The 22,411-nt window shown below is 54.2% G+C and overlaps 1 protein-coding gene and 1 long non-coding RNA gene across 4 annotated transcripts in view; one reads left to right on the top strand and one right to left on the bottom strand.

Annotated features, from left to right (window-relative positions):
* Positions 1-6,468: 6,468 nt before the first annotated feature.
* Positions 6,469-22,411, bottom strand: part of KLF13 (KLF transcription factor 13) — a 46,294-nt gene continuing 30,351 nt past the window's right edge. The window contains exons 2-3 of one of the 3 annotated variants that reach the window (XR_014243356.1): positions 11,729-12,379; positions 6,469-6,725 (exon numbers count right to left, since the gene is read on the bottom strand). Coding sequence is in view for 1 of the 3 variants with exons in the window: in XM_082387707.1 (XP_082243833.1) it covers positions 12,090-12,379 (290 nt within the window). In the remaining 2 variants the exon portion in view is untranslated. Of the gene's footprint in view, positions 12,380-22,411 lie in introns of all 3 variants that reach the window. The other 2 variants (XR_014243357.1, XM_082387707.1) reach the window with 2 other exon arrangements.
* Positions 16,981-20,556, top strand: LOC309626685. Its single transcript, XR_014243358.1, has 3 exons — positions 16,981-18,470; positions 18,863-18,973; positions 20,537-20,556. It is a non-coding gene; the product is annotated as an uncharacterized lncRNA (long non-coding RNA).

Genomic DNA, 22,411 nt, shown 5'->3' on the forward strand with positions numbered 1-22,411 from the left:
GCCTGGGGACAGGGATGCCAGGAGAGGCTGGAAGACCACCCACTGTGGCCGGGGTCTCAGAGGAGGCATGAGATTTGAGTTAAAAAGGCTGTTCCAGCTCAGGGTGCAGATCAGGAGGAAAGGGAAGATAAATCCAAGGATAATGCAGAAGGACAGAAAAAGTGTAAGGAGTCGTCGGGGGTACAGAAGGTTGATTCAGTAAGTCTACCTTCAACTAGTATGAAACAAAAAAGGAGAGAACATGGAGGGAGGAAAATTAGCAATAAAATAAAAAGAAGAAAACATTTCCAGTCCTAAAGAGACACAGAGTCTTCAGACGGAATGGTCTACGGAATGCAGGATGAAGGAAAAATGACCTGTCCTTAGAAATATCTGCATGAAAGTCCGGAACAACAGTGTAAGAAAAGGTTGAAAGATTCCAAAGAGGGTAAAAGTAAAATGTTCGCTGCAAAGGAGTGAGAATCACACTGGCACCAGACTTCCTGTGGGTAGCAATGGGTGTTACGAAGACAGTCAGTAATTTTGAACCTAGTTTTCCATACAGGCAGACCTCGGAGAGACTGAGGGTTCAGACTAGACCACCGCAGTAAAGCAAATACTGCAATAAAGCGAGTCACACAAATTTTGGGGCTTCCCAATGTATATAAAACTTACGTTTATACTGTAGTCTATTAAGTGTGCGATAGCATTGTCTTAGTTAAAAATACTTTATTGCTAAAAAATGCTGTCTTCTGACAACACAGTGTTGCCACAGACCTTCAACTTGTAAAAGACAAAATATCTTCGAGGTGCAATAAAGCGAGGTCTGCCTGTACTTGGCCAAATTATCAGTCACGTATGGGACAGAATGAAGATATTTTCACACCTTCAAGGATTCAAAAAAACACACACCTCCCATGCATCCTTTCTTGGACAGTTACTTGAGGATGTTTTTCAGCAAAATGAGAAAGAAAACTAGGAGAAAAACATGTTATTTGGACTCCAGAATGACCCTCCTGGGGGCGGTAAAGGGAGTCCCAGGGTTGACAGCTCTGCAGGCGGGAGCAGGGAGAGGGCTGGGGAGAAGGTTTGGGAACAAAGATATTGAGGCTCTGGGAGAGGCACCTGATTAGTTTACTAACAAGAAGGAAGAAAGGTATTTAAAAGCTACAGGGAAAAACACGTATACTACAAATGAAATTTCAAATAAAAGGCAAACTAAAATGAGATAGGATTTTAAGCTACTGAGGGAATGTGTTCACCCAATTGGCCCTGGATGCTAAAAATATCTTCCTGGAGTGGTCCGAAGTGAGGGTGACTGTAGGTTCACAGAGAAGACTTAGCCTTCATATCAGGAAGCCCGTTAATCACAAAACCCAAGGACGGATAAGCATTCCACTGAGGCTTTGGGGAATAACCAACAAGATATTTAAAAACAGAAATGATAAAAAAAAGGACTAGCCCTGGTGTGGTGGAACTTTGGGGGGGAAGGTCAGGGGTGGGAGGAGGAGGAAAGAGACATTTTATCACTGCGTTTTGGGGGGAATTATTTGGTTGTTTAACCTTGTTCATACGTATTACTTTGATTAAAATTCGTAAATGTTAAACATGAAACCAGTGATCAAATTACTTCCAAAGTCCACAAAGTTCATGACTGGACAATCCATATAGTAAACACAGTTTGCTGTTTTACTTTGTAAAGTATTTTCATTGGCACTTTCCCAATTAGTTTTACAACCCATGAATACAGAGCATGCATCCTTTACCCTATTGTATACAAGAAGGGCAAAAAAAACCAGTTTCAAATATTTACCTAAGGGCACAGTGCCAGTGGGGGCAGGGTGGGTGGGTGGGTGAAGAATAGCAATAATTATAACAGTTCCCCACCCCTACCCCCCAAGTGGATGCTTCCAGGTACCAGAGCAGGTAACTGGGACCCCTCCCTGCACTCAGGGCTGCATCCCTCCGTAGTCTCAGATCAATGAATCTTTCTCTTGTTTCAGAGGCTTCCCAGCAAAGAGCTCGGCCCCCTCCTCCCCTCTGGCCGGAGCAGTTCTATTTTTATTTCTGGTCATTGCACATGGCTTATGTCCCAGCCGGTGACTGTGCTCTGGGTGCCAGGCTCCTTGGCAGCGGCCCTAATTCGGGAGCAGAGATCTGCCCAGTGCAGGGACAGCCTGCAGGCCTGCCTGGAGGAGCCCAGATGATTCACGCCGGCCCCATCCTTGGACGATGTAAAATTGTCCAACGTTTCACACCTGAAGCAAATATGGAGAAAGAGACAACCCCAGAGGTCCCACTACCTAGTTCTAATCCTAAGTAAATGCTATGTTGAAGGTACTGGTGAAAGCCTCTTGGGCCTTTCTGAGCCACCCCGCCCTGTCCTCCCTGCATCCTCTGTACTCCTGGCCAGTGGGTACCGATGCTCGAGGAACAGGGTCATTGCTCCACGTGTTTCCCAGCTCTCACAAGCTTGATGCTATGGAAGCCTTCCTGTTTGCAGCTTGCTTTCTTTGTGCAGCACTGTTTTTGGATATTGTAAGGTTAATGCCCTCAGTTCTGCATGGCGCCATTGCACGGATGTGCAGGCAGCCACTGGGTATGTCCCTTCTCACGTGGGCGCACGTGGGGACCTTTGGGCGTGTCCGGGTTTTGCTCTCCCCGAAGGCACTGCCATGAATGCTGGTGGACGTCTCCTGGGGGTGAGGATGGGGTGCTCCCCAGCTTAGCTTGGGCAAACTTTTAGCCTCACACAAGTGCTATTGTGATTTTAATTCCAAACATTATACCTGAGTTTTGAAAATTCAGAGAATTAACCAGAATAAGTAAGCAAAAATAATCTATTTTTCACTACCTAAAGATAACAACTGCTTGACTTTTATGTCTTTTACCAGTATTTTTTCTGTGCATATAAATATGTAATCACAATTATATAGCTGTAGAGAACATTTTTTTAAGGTTTTTTAAAAAAATTTATTTTATGTATTTATTTATTTTTGGCTGCGCTGGGTCTTCGTTGCTGCGCGCGGACTTTCTCTAGTTGCGGCGAGCGGGGGCTCGTTGCGGTGCGTGGACTTCTTATTGCGGTGGCTTCTCTTGTTGCAGAGCACGGGCTCTAGGCGCGCGGGCTTCAGGAGTTGTGGCTCCTGGGCTCTAGAGCGCAGGCTCAGTAGTTGTGGCGCACAGGCTTAGTTGCTCCACGGCATGTGGGATCTTCCCGGACCAGGGCTCGAACCCGTGTCCCCTGCATTGGCAGGTGGATTCTTAACCACTGCGCCACAGGGAAGCCCTAGAGAACATTTAAAAAAAATAAAATGTGTGGAATTCCCTGGCAGTCCAGTGGTTAGGACTCTGCGCTTTCACTGCCGAGGGCCCCGGTTCAATCCATGGCCGGGGAACTAAGGTTCCACAAGCCGAGTGATGCAGCCAAAAAAAAAAAAAAAAAATCATTATATTTTGCATGTTGTTTTATAACCTGCCTTTTCATTTAATAATATAGTGAATATTGGGCATATTGGACATCACATAGCTCATTTAACTAACCCCCTATTCCTATTGATACTATTTTAAACATTTTGGTAATTTTAACAGATAACTTTAACTTTTTTATTATTTATTTTTATTTATTATTTAATTATTATTGTTATTTATTATTATTTAATATTTGCTGCATTCATAAGAATATATGTAATGGAAGTGTGAGTTTCGACCCCCACCCCAGTGAGGGCTCATCATGGCCGACGCTTGCTGTGTGTGCCTCCCCAGCCCGTGTACCCCACCGCCGAGAATTTGAGGGTTGCACTTTCACTGCAGTCAAAGGCCGCACACTAGCAGCTGTGTCCCCAGAGTGGAAGGTTCACATAAGAAATTCCCCAGACTGTGGCTGGGAGAGAGCTGTGGAGCCCTGGATGAGCCACCCTCCAGGCTGGTCCACACGGTTAACACTCTGGAATGTGCTTATGGTTAGAAAGAGCAGGACAAGTGAGGGGAGTGGCTTCCGCTCATCAGGGCCCGAGCTCAGTACCTATTTTCCCGAAGGAGTAATGGATCACTAAGCAGTAGCCCTTGTGTGACTGGTGTGTGTGTTGACAACACTTCCTAGGAGGTCCAAGGGGAAGCCTGTTGATTATGCAAATCATATTGGTATTTATTGTTGGTACTCACCCAGGACTCCTGTGGAATTCATAAATAACTCGTTGCCCCACTGTTGATGCTGGGAATGGAAGACACTGTGATGGGGGCAGGGGCTACAGGCTAAGCCCAGAGCACCGCTTCTCTGGGCCTCTCTCTCCCGTGAATGAGGGTGACCACGACGTGAAACTAACTAGGGCCCTGTGCTTCCGGCACCATCTCCATCAACACCTGCCGGTCCTGGGGCCGCTGCTGCGGGTTGTCTGTTCCACGAGGCTGCAGCCGGGTGCTGTCACTGGGTCAGGATGCTTTCCACTTGGAAAGCCTTCGGAGTGGTGCTAATGGCTGAAAGTTTATCATAGGATAGAGGGGGCTTGACTCGGGGCACTGAGCCACCCACGTCCCCAGAATAAGTTACACAGTCTAACCTGTTACTCAAGGCCCTCTGCTGTGAGCCCGGCTCACCGAAGGCCAGCCCACACCCCAACAGGACTGCCAAGGCCATGGGGAGATAGTTTCGGATTTCCGCCTGAAAAATACTGCAGCCCTCCCTTTGCCTCCTGGTCAGGCTCCCCTGCAGAATGCAGATCCCTGCCGCCCCCCCTCCCCGCCCCCCGCAGCGGGGCGCTCACGGCCTGCGGGCCAGCGCCAGGCGATGGGAAATGCTCAGCCAGCCTCTGCCCTCCGGGAGGACACGCCCTGCACCAGATGCCAGCCCACTACCTGCTCAAAGGCAGCTCTCTGGTCATCCCCACCACGGGAGACCTGAAGCAGGCCAGGCTGGCCCGGCGGGGTCTCCCCCTTATTCGGTGAGATGGGTCTGTCCCAGCCGGGAGCAGCACATGCCCACTGTCAGCTCTGGTCAGGGACGTGCTGTCATCCTGCTGGCTGTTTTGAATTCTGTTAACCAATACATCACCTAGTGCACCCCACGCCTCTGTGCAAACTCCCCCCATGCCCTCAGCGCTGCACCTAACTGCCTTCAGTTTGACCTTTTAATCTGACACCTGGTCACTGCCCAGGGCTGAGGCCCTGTCCCCACAGACCCTCCCCCACACTGCTTACGTGCTCTGTTTGTGGACACGCACGAGTAAATCTGCTTTTCAAGCACCGGGAAAACCTATTGTTTATTTTCTTCCTTCTACACCACTGGGGGCCTCTCTGGGTCTCTAGGGATCCCAGGTTCCTGAAATGGAGGCTTCCTGAACGCCAAGCACCACCCCCATCTTTTGGAAAGGAACCCCAGCAGAGCCCTCGACCTCTTTCAAACCTTTGCTGTGACATCAGGACTGATGGCTGCTCTTTCCCATCAATGTTTTTGAAGCTTTTGGGCTCTCAGCACACAATTATTTATGGAAGCGGCTCCGTCTCGCGTGCTGCTGTCCGGGGAGTTCTGAGCAACCAGGAACCGTCTCCAAGAAGGTGCAATCATGGCCGTCCTGGGAACACGCTCCCACCAAGACCGGGCTGGCTCCACACGTCTCGGCACCAGAAAGACTTTTGTTTGAAAACGGGTGCTTGTTTCCCTGACAGTTCAGTGTGTGCCGGGGGCCATTCCCTTCCCACCCCTCCTCCTTGTCTGTAACGAAGAAAACAAGCTCTCATCAGGAAACGCCTGCCGGTGTGGATGGAGCTTTAGGAAAAAGCATGTTTCGTCCACTGCAAGGCCTTCCGTTGTTGCTATTTTACGTTTCTTCATGGTTTTCATGTAGCCTATGTATGAAGAAGAGGTGATAAGAATCACAGTCCTGGGTCTGTGCCTGGTAGGGCTGCGACCGTGGGGCGGAAGCACAGCCGTGGTCCAGGCCCTCTCCCTGCCCTGCCCGTCTTGGAAAGGCCCTGCTTCGGAGAGCGGCTGGGGCACTTCATGACCACGGGAGATTTAAGTGGGCTCTGGCATCAACAGATGCTGTCCCTCCCCCCAGATCCCGGGGACCCCTGGCCCTGTCTCCACAGTGCCAGGCTGGCCCCCGTGGCAGAGCAGTTCGGGGTCAGTCTCTAAGGCTGACCTGGGGGACCTAGGTGAGCTGCATATAGGGCATTTTCTGGACAAGCGCTATGCCCTGCACAGGAACCTGCCTTTCTTTTCAGCGCTCCTGGGGATTGAGGCTGAGCTTTCTGTGGGGTGGGAGGGGGAATGTGATGAGCCGAGGGCCCGGGGGGAGTAGATGGCCAGAAGAGCACTCACCCCCTGCAAAGCCTTCTCCCTCTCCCCGTGTTAAGGCCTGCCAGTTCCAGGCTGGTGCCCGCCCCGCAGCCAACTACGTCCAACTGCTTGAGCTGGGTCATTTCAGTTCCCTCCCCTCCCAGAGCCTCTCCAAGGCATGCCCATCAAAGGACCAGCTCTGGCAAATAAAATAATGAATCATAAATTTTATTTCAAAATGTAAACGTCACTAAACATGCATACACGTTAAAACAATAAAATTTACAATTTAGTTAATTTTTTTCTTTTTGCATAGGACATCATTACAATATAGAATCTATGCCTTACAAAATACATACAAAGTTTTATCCGAGCAAGCCAAGGCCAGATTGGGAACTGTACAACTGTAATACTTCACTGTAGTGATCCAGGAAAGACGAAACATGGCCTTCGGAAGCATGGTGTGGTGCTGGTTAAAAAAAAACAACAAAAGTTCCTATGGAAAAGGAAAACACGTGCTCGATGGAAATGGTCTTGGACCCTTGGATTCTACCTTGGGATTTTGGCAAACAATTCCAGAGAAGCTCCATCAATGGCTTTGGGAGGAGGAGGGGCCCTTTGTGCAGAGTCCGGGGGCGGCAGAGACCCGGCGTGCACCCAGCCCACGCACACAGCAATTCCCGGCCCCGTGGGAGCCACAGCGGCCCGCGCCCAACAACCCACAGCTGCTCGGGAGAGCGAAGCCTCCAGCCCTCAGGGTCCTCGGCACTTGGCACAAGGGACTCTCCAAGGTGAGGCGAGGGAGCAAAGCCTCCCACCCACACACCCAGACAGGCACCCTGACCCAGGAATGGACGCCTCCCCCCGGGTGTCTGAGCCACACTGGTTAGTGGCCCCCTGCTCCATGGGAGGCAGGCTGCGGGGGGAGGAGTCTGGCCTGGGACAGGCGTCCCTGGGTTGCGTGGGAGACGGCCTTCACCCAGACCTGTGGTTGCCGGGCAGGCATTCAGCTTGGTTTCCAAACGAGCACGTGCAGCAGCCTGTCGCCATGTCACTAGGAAGACATCCCGAGCCCTGAGAGAAAGCTGCTTATGCGGCCCTGCTGCCCCCCACGCATCCTGTATCCCCCACAGGGAATGCATGATGCGCGGGGCAGGGGAAGCCACTTTCTCCCATCCTGTTCATCTTTAAATAAAAGGAGTAAGGTTTTAAAGCTGCATGAGAAGGGGAGAGGCTGGGTGGGGTCAGGGGAACACTGCAAGTCCAATACCTCGATGGGGGTCAGTAGAAACCAAGTGTGGCCCCGGGCTCACACCTCCCACCAAATCCAACTCTTCTAACTGATGAGAGACAGAGTAGCAGGTGGGGGAAGGGCCTCTCCCTAAACGGTGCTCAGGCATTAATCAGTAGTAAGCTGAATTGTGCATCTGAATTCTGGTACAAAATTCTCTGGGATGTGTCTGGGACAAACCTTTGAAACTCAGCCTCAGAAATCGGGAAAATCAGTTACAGGACCTGGCTTTTCCCAGGGTGATCCTGAATTCAAAAAGTGTCAGCCCACACCCTTGATTTTAGCTTTGGAAAATACGGTCACCAGAATCGCACGTGGAATCTTTGGACAGAAAGATGTGGGTGACCTGCAAAGCATTTCTTACTGGCTGCAACGTGACAGATATATCAGGTCCTTCAAACCTTCCAGCACTCAGTCTTTAAATGACTTTGGAAAAAGGGTTTAAAAAAAAAGTGAAAGCTGTCAGAAGTCAAAAACATCAGGTAGCCTTGTAAACACAGCCGAAACCGGGAATTGAGAAATGAGGGAACGCTATTGCTCAGATCACGCTTCCCTGTTTGGTGGCCCTCTTGCTTGCTGAGCTCTAGGGGCGAGTCCCTGGGGCGTGCTTTGATGCTGGCAGCCACCTTAGCACCTGCTTCTGGCAAGAAAAGCGGCCAGTCTTCTGGAGACACTGGGCTGGGGGGGAGGAGACTTGGAGACCCCGCTTCTGCCGCACTTCACTTGGAACCCAGAAAGCCACCAGCCCTGTCTGCGTGTCCCCAAAAGAGGGCTGGGGGCCACCCGTGGCCCAGCTGTCTGTCCCCACCTCCAAATCACCTTCCCTGGTCTGAGCTGTGACCCAGGGCATGGGGAGGTCTGGGGACCCCAGTGCTGCTGAAGTTTGCACCTGGAGGCTGCACCCTGGCGAATCCTGCACCTGCCCGGATGCGTGGCCTCAGAATAAAGGGGGGTCATCGTGCACCCCGAGAGCCGTGGGTGGGGTGCAGCAGGATGTAGGTAGGGCACCTCCAGGACCACATTCCCATCAAGGGCATCACTGGCCATTCCTACATAGCACCCAACAGGAGAGGACCCCAGGGTCCTTTGTGGAAGGGGCTGCGTTTTTCCCGATGGCTGTAGAATAGGGTAGGTGTATGGGGAGCTGATAACCCTAATATGGCTGACGCAAAGAGGGCTTCCTTGTTTGGAACATGGGCTGAACACCAGCCCCCTGGTTGAGTCCAGGATCACTTGTAGGCCTTTTTGGAGGGGAACTCTCCCTTCACTCAGGCAACCTTTGTTTTGAGATCTCTGCCCCCTTGGCCTTGCAAGCACTGGAGTTGGCCACACAAGAAAGGTTTGAGTTTTCACTACTGTTTCTAGGAGTCCTGAGGGTTCCTCAGTCACACTGAAGCCAGCAAGCATGGCCATAAACCAGAAAAATGAAAGACCCTGAAACAGACCCAGGCCGGGAAGACATTCTACATCTTAGAAAAAAATGCAGGCTGTTCAGCAGGGTCACCCACCGTGTAACTGCTTTCTGGCGGGGGGGGGGGGGGGGGTCCTGAGTGAGTGCGGCCTTTCGGGGCCTGCCACCCTCTTCTCTTCCACATGCGCTCCACGCGTTGTGATGATGAGATGCTAGCAAGAGCCCATTCGAACTTAGCCTGAGATTCATGGATTTCTCCCACCCTTCAAGTGAGATGAATTTTAGCCCCAGATGAGTCAGGTTGCCTGCTGGCTGGAACCCCAGGCCGAGTGCTTGGGGCTGCGGGCGGGAGTTCCCTCCAGGTGCCCTGAAGCAGAAGAGCAGTGGCCCACCTCCCCACCAGGCCCACTTCAGAAGGACCGCACCCCGCCATTAGACGAGAACTAGAGAACTACTTTGGGAACGAAGACACACTCACCTGCCGAAAATAGCCAACGCCTGCATATTTCTGTTTTAAGGCAATGTCACCCTTCCATCTATCAGACGGAACAGCCCTGGGTCACTTAGAGGAAACATTAAATTAAGTGCTCTCTTTGGAAACAGCAAACGCCCGCTCTCCCTCCCCCAACCCCCCACCCCGCCTCTAAAACAAACCACTCTTCTTTTATTCCAAGATGACTGGGTTTAGAGTCCTTTTGCCCCCTTCCTATACGCAGAGAGCAGGGGGGTCGGAAACCCTTCTTCCTCCGCGATGCTGCAGGCAGGTCACAAGAAGCCTGGCCCCTCGGGGCACGCGGCTCCTTCTCCCTGCCTTCAGGGACCCGTGCGTGGCGAGCACACCAAAGGACTTTGGAATAAAATTCCTGAACCTGGAATGTGAGTTCCTGAGACATGAAGTGTATTCGGAGTGTGGCTTTCTCTGCCCCACCCAGAAACAACTTTGGGAGGGACCTCCGAGGGCCCTTCCGGGCCTCACTTTGGAACCGGGCGTGAAGAGCTCTCACCCCAGGTGCTCAGGGCGCAGCTCCGTCCAGGTGGCCAGCACGTCCCGTTCTCTCTCCTGGACCAAACGCGAGCAGGGCTGTCACACAGCCCAAAGAGAGCCAGGGTGGGGCCACCCCCCTCACCCGCCATTCCCGCCTGGTTCCCACCCATAGCAAGAGCAATGCTCCCACCCAGCTCGGGAGCTACCATGCTACTCAGAAGCCACCACCACACCACTGGCTGATCCCAGCTGACACAGAGCAGAGTTAGAAATGGGCACCCGGAGCGCTGCAGACAGCCTGCCCCTGGCTGCTAGGGACAGAGGGTGCCCATCTGCTCTGGAGCCGCCCAGGGGCTACGAGCACCAGCTGGGCCTGGGTCTCCGGGGTTCCTCTGTGCTGCATCCCTCGCCGTGACTGGCTGGGGGTGGAAGCAGGATGACCACAACCAAGGCACTCTGGGCTCAGGGAAGCCCCTGTACGGCCCTCTGAGGTCCCAAGGATCATTCCTCCTCATTGCAATGAACAGAGGTCTCTGCAAGATACCCCAAGTCTTTCCCAAACCCACACCCCCTGCCCCAACACACACACACACACTCACACACACTGTCCTGGGGACTTGTATTTACAGGCCCCGACTCCCTGGAGGAAGGGAAGGGAGGTGACTGGGCAGGTGGTGGCTTCAGCTCTCCGCTGAGGAGCGCGCTGGAGCCCGGCCTGACCCACCTGCCCAGATCAGAGCTCCGGGAGAGACGTCCCCGGCTCTCTGCCCGCCCCCGTCAGCACGGGAAGGCTGGCGGTGGGGGCCCTGCACCCTAGTGCCCCACAGGCCGGGGGTGGGCCAGGGCCTCCCAGGTAGGAGGGGAAAAAGAGGAGGGGAAGGGAGGAGTCCAGGGGACACAGGGCTCATGGAGAAGCTGAGGGTTCGCTAATTCTGAGCTGGGGACACGGTGGGTCTGAAAAAAGCGTTTCCCACAACTTCCGTCCAGTGCTCCCCAGGGAGGAAAGAGAATGCACGTTCTCCGACTGCATTTCCCATGACATCCGCCTCGCCACCCCACAAAGTTCCAAGTCACAATGTTCCGGTCTCTTGCTACGGAACAGTCTCTGTGAAGTGCCGAGCATGGCCACAGCAAGCCACATACACAGAGCGTCTGGCCGGGTGGCCCCGCTTTACCCATCGTGTCAAACAAAGGCATCCCAAGAGCAGGGCCGGTCGGGGAGAACGTGGGAACTGGACGCACCAATGACACCTTCGGACACCCTTGTAGGAGGCCAGTCAGAGAACGTGGTGTAATAGTGGAAGGTCCTGGGGCCTTCTGCGGGGACACAGCAGCGGGCGGGGGCCCTGGCCATGTGGACATCAGATGGTGCGGCCGGCTGCCCAACACGGGTTTGCATCTCTGCTTCCAGCGCTCCGAGGGGAACCTGGGCAGGGTCCCGGAGGCGAGGACCCCTACAGTCTCCCTGGGGAGTGCTCCCCTTACCCATCACGGCTTAAGGCGTCCCTCTGAGCCGTCTGCATTCTGAGCCCACTGCCAGCTGGGGCGAGGCTGAAGCTGGGAAGGGGGCAGGAAGAGGGAGCCGCGGGCCCGGCTTAGGGGTCTGCCCTGGAAGCACAAGGTCGGTGACCACGGCTCCAAACTAACCAACCGGCCTATCCGCCGCCTGCGCTGAGCTCCACCTGCACTGCTTTGCCCCCAATGTGTGCCCAAACCTAAAAGGAAATTCCAGAGTGCAAATCTATGTACAGAGTAAGGCGGCAGGAAGGGGGTGTCCTCACTGACCTCGTGGAACATGTCCATCCCTGAGAAAGGGGGGGTTCAACACCGCTGAATCACCTTCGTGGGTATGTCTCTTGTGCAATCGTGGATGGTGTTTTTTGGAATTTTTTCGTTGTTTTTTTACAAATTTGACACCTGAGGTGAAGAAAATCGTTTTTTTGTTGTCATTGACTTCATAAAGTTCTCTCTTCTGATTACAAAAGGAAACGACACGGAATCACGGGAGGAAGTGAGAGCATCTGCTCATGGCTGTGGTAAGGAGGAGGGGCCGCGGGGCTGGGTGGGGCCTAGGGTGGGCGTGGTAAGGATGGGGCGTGGCTTGCCGCGGGCCCCGCCCCACCCCGCCCCGCCCCGCCGCAGGCGCTCAGGGCGAGCTGGCCGGGCTGATGGTGGGGCTGCTGGCGTCCGAGCGGCTGTAGTCGCTGAGCGAGCCGGTCCGCGAGCCCCCGCCGCGCCGCTGCAGCATCCCTGGGTGGAAGTTGGCGTGGCGGCGCGCGTGCTTGGTCAGGTGGTCGCTGCGCATGAAGCGCTTGTCGCAGATGGGGCAGCTGAACTTCTTCTCGCCCGTGTGCGTGCGGTAGTGCCGCGCCAGCTCGTCAGAGCGCGCGAACTTCTTGTTGCAGTCCTGCCAGCTGCAGGCGAAGGGGCGCTCCCCTGTGGGCGACACGGCAGAGGGAGGGTCAGTTACAGCCCACGCCCCAAGCCTGCCCCTCCCTCCCTGCGCACCTCCCTCGGTGCCCCGTCTCCACCAGCCTCGGCGACAAATCCTTCAGGGTACAGGTGTGGGCGCCAGCGCCCTCCTGTCCGCAGGGTGGATGTAAGCAGACATCTCCCGGGAGGAAATGGCAGCATGCCAGGTGCTGCGGCCCCCTCAAGTGCCCGGCACGGCGTGCCACACAGCACCTCTGCAGGGTCAGCTGTCCCTAGGCGGTGGCGGGGAGCACAGGCCGGTCCCTGGGCTCTAAGAAGGGGAGCTAGGAGGAGAGGGTGGTGGGGTCAGGGAGAGCTCGCAGGCCTGCAAGTTTGGCCACACCACCCTGGCCCCAGCAGGAGCCCTACTCCAGAGCCCCCAAGCCCTGCAGACAATTTGCTGACGCCAGCGCCCAGCCACCATTCAGACGGTCCACAGTCTCCTCATCTGTAACATGAATGGGTCAGGATGGACTATTTCCAGGGCCTGAGAGTCTATGACCGGTATGTCTGTTTACCACAACAGGCTCCAACTAGAGTCTGCTGCTCCTCCTCTCAGAGATGTTCCAACATGGCCAACAGGCAGCAGAGGAGGAGACTGCGGGGTGACACCTAGAAGAGGGATACGGTAAGGAAGGCTGGCTACAGTCAGGACCTCGCCCCTCGCTCCCATCCCCTGCTCAGGGCAAGGGGCAGGCCAGCCTTTACCCAGGCAAACTCTGAACCACGCACACACACAAAAGACATCAACTGCACAGGGAGAACCAGCAGGGGGTTCTAGCACCCCAGAATGCAGCTCTCTGGCACTGGGGGTGGCCACACAGTACACTTTCCTGCCCCGTTTCTCCCCCTCCCTCCCGGACTCTGGCCCTGAAACTGAGAGCCAGCCCTTGAAGCTGGTCCACCAGTGCTCAGCAGAGGAAATCTACACCGCCCACTCCAAATGAGCCCATCAACCTTAAATATAAACAGACACCCAAAGATGGCCAGATATCCAAGGAAAACCAGTGGCATGAAAGGGAAAGGCCAAGAGCAACAAAACCACTGACTCCAGAGGAAAAAAGAGTAAAGCCGGGAAACAGAAGAGAATATTAAGCTAAAAATTCTAATCAGCATTCTCAAAGAAATTTCAGATAAAATTTTATGCATAAAGCAAACAGGATAAAAAGGAAGTTCAGAGAACAAAAAATAGTGTTTAGAAGTTGGGAGTATTGCTGCCCAAACAAAAATTCCATAGAAAAGCTGGAAACATACTCAAGGAAATATCCCAGAAAAAGAGAACAAAAAAACAGCTCTAGAAAATATGTGAATGCCGCAGTGTTCTCTGTCTCCTAGCAATGCTGAAGCTGAGAGCTGTGTGTGGCTGTTTGCTCTCCTTATTGATTTTCTGTTATGGGGTGGGGGGCGGGCAGGGTGGGGTGGGGTGGTTTCACAATCAAGCAAGAGAGCAAACCATCACTTCCCATCTGTTACTAACAGTAAGAGCTAGAAGTTCAGCGTCACAGGGAATCAATCCTGTGGGTACAACATCTAACTAACAGAAGACGCTGAGGAAAAGAACAAAAAAAATGGAGAAGAGGAAATTACCAAAGAAACAATAGAACAGTATCTGTCAGAGTAAAAAAAGGAGACAGGAAACTAACACGGAAAGTGTTATTAGCACAGAGGTGGGCCGGGGGAGTGAGTAAAGGCTCATGCTGTGAGAATATCTGCAGTGTCAGAACACTAGGTAGGAAGAGGAGATCCCAAAACTTACTGGAGAGAAAGGGGAGAAGCAGGAGGCCCGGGAGGGAACAAGGCTGGGACACACACCAGACTTCTAGTAAGTTACACTAGCTGCTAGATGACAGAGAAACACAGCCTCCCAAGTTTACCTTGCACACTCTAGCAAAAATAAGAAAAAACTGAGAGGCCAGGGAGGTAAGTGAACAATGAAGGGTCATCCCAGGACAAGAGTGAGGGAGACTTGGTGGGCCACTGGAGCTGTGGGCCAGGAATCACAGAGGGAGGGTTACAAGAAGAAAGGGAGTTCCATGTGCCATAGAGTATGATCAAGAGGCTGAATACATTTCAGGACACGGGCAAGGCACATACTATTCTTTGGTTAAAGAGAAAAAAGAGAGGCAATTAGTAACTCCAGGAAAAATAGAAGACATGTAAGAAAATTGTCTAAATTAGAAGCAAACTAAAATGCCACATGATTATGAGCAATGAAGGAAGAGCTCCGAGCCAAACACTGTTTTAGGGGCTTTTTGTGTATTATTTATCCTTCACAACAACTCCATGACGTGGCAGAAGGGAATGCAGTTCCCAACACAGGCCCTGGCATACGGAAGCAATCTTCACACAGTCGTGATCATGTGAACCCTAGCACTATTTGTCAGTGTTTAGAATCCAACTTATAGACAAAGCCCATACCACTGATTCGTGGCCCCAGGACAGAATGTGGGTTTAAGGGAAAGGTAGGAATACACACATGTGCAGTCAAAGGAAATCTCTAAATGAGGTTAAAAGCTATAAGAATAATCAACAAAAGAATTAAAAACAATCATCTAACCATCAATTCAGGAGGAGGTGGGGGAGAGGTAGGAATGAGGTAATTCCTTAAATTTCAGGGTAGGGAGATAACGGATGGCATCTAAAGTTGATAAAATGAGAAACAGTAATAAAATCATACAGTTTTATTTATGGCAGTAACCACCAAGACAGCTAAAATCAGAGCAGTATTGATCTCTAGAGAATAAGGCTGGATTGGGAAGAGGATTTTTTTGCTGCTGCAAACTCTTTTGTGTTATGTGTCGTTTAAACAAATCATATGCATTTATGTTTTTAATAACAATAAAAAGGAATGCTGAAAAATAATTCTTTAAATATCTAGCCCAACACCAAACCATATTTAAAGAAAAGTTAGAATTTTAAAACTGTTAATCGGTTCTGGGGGGGGAAAGAATCAATACAAAGTTTCAGAGGTGCCGCACACTAATCCCACCCTAGGAGATTCACAGTGCACAGTTATCATTTAAGTGCTTGGAAAGGGCCAGCACGAAATACAGTGGTGTCCTTTCACGTGACCGGCGCTGCACTCAAGACTTTGGCGCACCAGGTCCAACAGATGAGGCTCAGCTCCTCTCTCCACGGTGTACTGATGCGTGGCCTCAGACATAGGCCTCACTGCCTGCAGGGGGCGTAAATAGTGGCCCCACCAAAGATATGTCCAAGTCCTGACCCCTGGAACCTGTCAACATGACCTTATTTGGGAAAAAGGTCTTTGCAGATACAATTAAGGTAGGGATCATGAGATGAGATCACAAACGTTAGAAGAAAAGGGGAAAGGACTCCAGGGAGTGATGTACCCATAAGCCAGGGGACTCGGAGTCTGGGGCAGCCACCAGACACTGGGAGAGGGAACTAACACTGCCAACACTTTGACTTCACACTTCTGCGCTCCAGAACAGTGAGAGAGCATACTTCTGTTGTTCTAAGCCACCCAGTTTGTGGTTAATTGGTTACAAAAGCCACAGGAAGTGAACACAGTGCCCCATCCTCACAGTGGGGTCCACGTGGGGATTCTACAGGGTTGCACACAACCAGCCCTTGGCACTGTGCCTGGTACAGGCCCAGTGCTTACTCCCGAGACGTTATTTTTGCTCTTATCTATTATTCTTGTCAACTAGGTCTCCTCAGATTTGGGCCTGCCGGGAGGGGCAGGGGTTGGGGGTGCTGGGCACAGAACCAACCCAAAGCCACACTCAGCCTTGCTTCCTGATAAACCCTGTGTCCTCACTGGGAGGCCTGTCCTTTTCAGGGTCCTTCTGCTGCAACCCCGGGAGGCATGTTAGATGTATATAATGAGAGATGGGATGCATGACCCCAGGGCAGCAGCGAAAGGCAGCATCCAACAGGATGGGATGTTGGTGCCAGGCAGCCTGGTGGCAGAAGGCGGGGAAAGCCCAGCATCGCTACTCGGCCGGCACGCAGCCCTTGGCCTACTGGGGCATCAGCAGCACGACACTTTTATGGAGCACAAAAGCAATGCCCAGCCCTGGGAACGTGGGTGTGATGTCGACAGACAGGGCTCTCCCTGGCCCGTTCTCTATTCTTCTGTCAGCCCGTTCCAGGTGGCCAATAAGCTGGTCCACAGACAGACGGATAAACCATTCAGAAGTTATGATCAGGCTGGCGAGGAGCAGCACCGGGTCTCGCTTGGCTGGCCTCTGGGTGGTGACATTCAAGCGGCACCCGGGAGGCTGACCAGGAGCAGCGGGAGAACTGTGAACGGATGGGGCAAAGGCAGCCGGTACAGGGGGACAGAGACCAAGAGACCTCCACAGCAGCACTGCTCACCCTTTTAGTAAGGAACCCGGGGAGATTTTGTTCACCTGGGTTATGTCCATTGACATTTATCACAGAAATTAAAACAAAACCATTTAAACTCAAGCACACATTCCAGTAGCGGTCAGAGGGATGATGTCATCACACATCACGCAGCCTCTGGAACATTCCACTGTATTCTTTTGAGAAAATAAAGGACAAATAATGCTATTGTTATGAAAATAGTTCTGACCTTATCGCCCCCTGAAAGGGTCTGGAGTACCTGCAGGTGTCTCTGGGCCTCACTTTGAAAACCGCCACTGCCGCTCAGGGACTGACCCCAGGTGGCACGTGGCTGAGCTGAGCTAGGGGAGGGGTGGTTGCACCCAGAGCGGGGCAGGGGCCAGCAGGTCCGGGACCGGCGGGGCGTGCACCCGTGCACCAAAGCCGAGCCTCCTCCTGGCCAGGCTCCAGTTCCGCACCTGCCTCCTCCTGGGATGTGACCGGCAGACAGCAGCGGTACCGCGGGGCTGCCACCGGAGGGCGCTAGGCCCAGCGCACAAGGGACCCTGGTCCTCTGGAAGGGAGACCGGACCCAGACCCCAGACCCCTGAAGGAAGCCCAGGCCTCCTGCAGCCTCCCTGGAGCCCAAGCCTGGGGTGGGCGCACTTCAGCTCGCTCTGCCCGCCCCCCCCCCTTCAGAAGCCAGGAGGGCGGCAGGTGTGTGGGCGGAGGGGGCAGTGGGACAGGATGGCGAGAGGGCCTAGTGAGGGAAGGAGGAAGGGGGCTGGATGCACAGGAAGGAGGGAGGGCCAGGGTCACTGTGGGCGGCCCTGGGGACCCAGGGGCTGGAGGGTGGGAACCCGCCAGCGGGTGCTAGGCCCTAGGGAGCCAGGACTGAGGGGTGTGGGTAACGGTGGGGGCAGGCCGAGGACCTGCTGGTGCTGGCCGTTGGGGGCGCAGTGTGGGGAGGAGCTGGGGGGCCCGGCCTGGGGGTAGACAGTGGCGGGAGGTGGATAGTTGGGGGCGGGAGCACGCAGGTAGCGGGTCGTGGGGGCGGGCCGGGGGCACGCAGGGCGGGGGTTACATAAATGTTCCCTGGCACCCTGCGAGGCGGCTGAGAGCAGTTGCCTCATCTTATCAGGGAACAGGGCGTCCCACACTCTTGCCCAAGCCGCAGGCCTGGGCGGGAACAGTATGTTCTCTCCGAGAAGCCACAAGAGGCTCCTCGCGGAGCCCCTCCCCCTTGGCCCCGCCCCAGGCCCGCCCCCCGCAGGTGCAGCTGGGCTCACTAGTGCGCATGCTCCAGCTCAGACCGCCTCCTGCTCGCCCTCCGGCAAGGGCGTGTTCCCCGTGACCTCCCTTGCCCCATCCAGCCTCGGCCAAACTGCCAGCCTCCACAGGGTGAAGGGAGGTGCTGGCCCCAACAGCACCTACAAAAAAGACCATCGTGGCTCTTTGCTGTGTGTGAGCCTCTGGTGGGCAGTCAGGGGCGGGGAGTTGGGGTGTGTGTGTGCCCTGAGCCAGGACCACAGCAGCATCTGCAGAACAGGGCCCCTTCTGGGCAGTGAGTGCCGGGCTCTACTGGCCCGGGCTCGGGTAAGCCTGGCTGAGCTTCCCTCCGTGGAAGGGAGAAGGGAGGAGAGGCATCTCTGACCAGGGGCCCCGGGACAGAAAAGCAGATGATGCAGGGGTACCCAGGCCTGCAAGAGCAGAACTCAGTGAGCACAAGGCATCCGTGCAGGTGTGTGTCTGGGGGGGTGATGGTGAGAGGCAGGGCTGGTCCAGAGAGTCAGAGGGTGGCACGGGGAGAGGCCTCCACAGAGAAACAGCTGCTCCCGGGCTCCCAGGCCCCAGCTACTCGCTGCTAGCAAGAGGCCTGTCATTCATCAATAGATAGCTCCAATCTGTGGTCGCCAGCACAGGGCTGCTTCCAGCTCCCAACCTCAAAACGGCCACGTTCTTCACTCCTGGGAGGCCCGCTCTCCCTCCCACTCTGAGGCATCTCGGCAGATGGCCAACCACTGGGGCCGATCAACCGCCAGCCTAGATCTAAGGAAAGCCAAGCTGGCAGCCTTGGGGTCAGCAGAAAGGCCTGTCCTCTGAGGGGTAGGCTGACTTTCCTATTTTCTTTAGGAGGCCATTTGGCTACTCTGCTGGTGGTTTACAGACCCACATGGAGCTGACACACAGATGCCCCGTCTCCTGGGAAGTCCAGGCTGCAAGCTCTTACCCACCATTGTACAGGTGAGGGAGGTGAGGCCCAGGAAAGAGAGCTGCCACTCAGTGGGGTCCCCCTCACCCCAGGACTCAGCAGGCAGCAGAAGAGGCGATTTCTGCATGGAAGCAGCCCCTGCAGGGGGCAGCGCCTGCCCTTCCCAGACTCCTGCGCGCCTACTCCTTTGTCATGGCCGCACTGCACGGTAACTGTGAGGGTTAAGTGGGAGAACACACAGGTGCTCAGAGCAGATATGCTGTTCTCGCTGGTGGGGCTCCTGGGAGCGTCCCCGGCCAGATACCAGCCAGTACCCATCTGTGCTGAAACAGCCTGGCCCTGGCCTTGCCCCTGCCCTGGGTGCTCTCCTCCACCGCTGCTGTGATGCACGCGTGTGGCTCATCACACGCTCCTGTGTACTCTCGCACATGCCAGGGCTGGCAGGACATGAAGGGAGGCGGCACCTGGCTGGAGACTGCTACACACAGCCTGGGGGCACGGGTTAAACGAGAAAATCCGCCTTTTGCAGATGTGTGTGTCTCCACGTTTGTACAATGGATGCAGGTGTATTCTTAATAGTAGACGTTTTTGGTTGTTGCTTTGCCTTGCTTTGTTTTGGAATAGGGTAACTTGATCCTAAAATTCATTCAGAAAAATAAACAAATACAAACAGCCAGAAAAATGCTGAAGAAGAAGAATGAGGTGGGGGGGACTGGACCACCAGATACAACATGCCGTTGCACAAGCTGCTGACCGGCAGTGGAGCACAGCGGAAATGCCTGGACCAGATTCTAAGATCATAGGAACTGTGTAGCAGAAAGCAGTGACACCTAAGGCAAGGCAGAGGGGCAGTGTCCAAAAATGTCTTAGGACGACTAGGTAACAACCGGTCCATGCTTCACACCTTAAACCAGGCTAAGTTCTGAATGGGTCAAAGATTTAAATGGGAAAAGTGAAACCACAGATGTTCTAGGGGAAAACCTGAGAACATTCCTTTAAAATGCTAAGATAGAAGTTCTTTCTATGAATCAAAGTCTAAAACCCATAAGTGAAAAGATTGATAAATTTGACAACAAAGTATAAAATACGTCTCCACGGCCAAAGTCACAAGGAAAGGCAAAAAATAAACTGAGAAAAATAAATCTGCAGCTCTTGTTACAAAGGGCTAATCTCCAATACAGGAAGAGTTCACAGAAATTAAAAGGAAAACATAATAATAGAAAAATAGGCAAGGGCTGTGGCTGACAGTTCATAAACAGGAGGTACAATGACTCCTGAACATCTGAAAAGATGCTCAACATTACCCATCAGGAGACAAATATAAATGAACCCCCAGAGACACCTGACTTTTCACCTATCAGGGTGCTGAGATGGTGGGAACAGGTACTCCCACACTTCGCTGATGGAAGTACAAACTGCCACGATCTCTACGGAGGCCAACTTGGCAATAACTATCCAAATGACAGACGTGTGTATCCTCTGAACTCACAACTTGGGGGAGCTATCCTACAGACACACCTGCACACCTACAAGATGGGATGTGTGCCTGACTACGCGGTGCAGCAAAAGCCTCAAAACAGTTCATGCCTTTCCAGGGCCCGTTACATAAATTTAACAGACACCCGTAAGACAGAATCCTGTGAAGGAGTGGAACACGTTCTGAACTGAGACGGAAAGGTCTCTGAGGGACAGCGCTGAGTGAGAAAAGCGAGGTCCCGAGCAGAACGCGCGGTCAGGAGGCTGAGTACTGCGTGCACACCCATGCGCGTCTGCCTGTGTCTGCAGAGGTGCTCTGGGCGGGCATCTGAGAACCTGGAGCCGAGGATGGTGGGGGCAGAGAGCTGAGCGCACAGAGGACAAGGAGGACTTGGAGAACTTTCCTTGGGAGACGACTTAACCCCCCGGATTTTGAAACACACACTGTATTTACCTATTCGAAAAATTAAAAACAGAAATCTGTAGCAAACTAGGAAAAGGTAGCCACAAATAACACAAATTGAAAAGCGGGTGTTAAATGAACAACGCTTGCATTCCTGGCCAGGCTGTTTCCACAGCACATCCCAAATCTCACCGCCACAGATACCAGTCCAAGGGCTCCCCTTAGAACCTGGCAGGGGGGTGGGCCTGAGAGCATGAGAAACTCAGGAACAGCAATTAAGTCCAATCTGCTTTTCTAGAAGGAGTTCCTAGGGCAGGACTCCAGGGCTCCAGAGCCCCTGGTCCCACTGTAAATGGGGTTGGAAGGCATTCCCTGATAAAGGGTTTGACAGACGGGGCCTGACTTAAAAGACCGCGGCGACGCATTCTAACAGCAGCAGACCCAGGGCTGTAATCATGCGCTGGAGGTCCCCCAGGCTCCTGTCATAAAAGTCGCTCTGTCCACCCTCCCACGACTGACTGACCCTTTGGAACCAGCCCAGGTGGACGGGGCAGGCGCCGGCTGCCACCCTTCCTCCCCTTGGAACCCAGGCGAATTCACCCCACTGTCAGGACGCAGACCCCAAGTTCCAGGCAGGAGAATCGATGTCCTCTGCCAGGGCTCGGTGAAGAGGTAGGAACTGGGGGTCCTATTCAGGCTTCTGGGAAAGGGTTTCCTCTCGGACCAAAAAAAGCCAGGATGAGGGCAGGGCGTGCGCGGGGCGGGGGGAGCGGGCACAGCGCGGAAAAGCCTCTGGGGTCTTGCGGGACTGGGACGTCGGGGGTGGCACAGTCACCGGTGGCTGCACGGAGAGGTCCGAGGAGACTCACTCCGGAGCCAGACCGCAGGCCAAGCCCCCGGCCAACCTGGCCACCCCCGCCCCAAAGAAGCCAACTCTTCAAGGTCAGCCGGGGCCCCTGGGAGAGGGCCTGGTCCAGTGGGCCACGCGACCCCCTTCCTGTGCCATTCACCAAAGGCACAGAAGCGCCCTGCTCTCACCCGCTTCTCCACACAGCCTGTGTAACCACTCTGGCCCCACTTCCTCTTCCTGGGCCCCTCCCCCAGCCCTCAGTTCCTCCCCGCTGTGCCTCCCGGGTGGGCCTGGCTGGCAGGGACCCCACGGCGCACAGGCGTGTACTCTCGAGGTGCACTACTTGGGACCCCACCCACCCCAAGACGCAGGCAGGGGTCAGGACGGACCATCTCAGAGACGGGGACTGGGGTCAAAAGACAGAGTGACCTCCCCCAGCTCACACAAGGCGTGGCTGGCCCGCGTCCAGCTTTCCTCTTCCCCACCGTGGACCGGGCTCGGCTGTGGCCAGCTGCCCATGCTGACCTCGGCCACAACATCCCAGGTGAGAGCAGAGCAGGAGAGGAACCCTGGAGGCCACTGGCCCATCACCCAGACGGGGCCCAGAGGCCAGCACCTGCCCCGCCGAGACCACCCTCCTCACTCACGCCACAAGGCCCCCCCCTCGGCTCCCCAGGGAGGAGCCAGCAGCCCCCCAACCTGGGCAGGGGTGTCCCTGCCTGCACCCAACGTGTGTGAAGC

Source organism: Balaenoptera borealis, assembly GCF_965194805.1.
Source record: "Balaenoptera borealis genome assembly, chromosome: 3".
Lineage (NCBI taxonomy): Eukaryota > Metazoa > Chordata > Mammalia > Artiodactyla > Balaenopteridae > Balaenoptera > Balaenoptera borealis.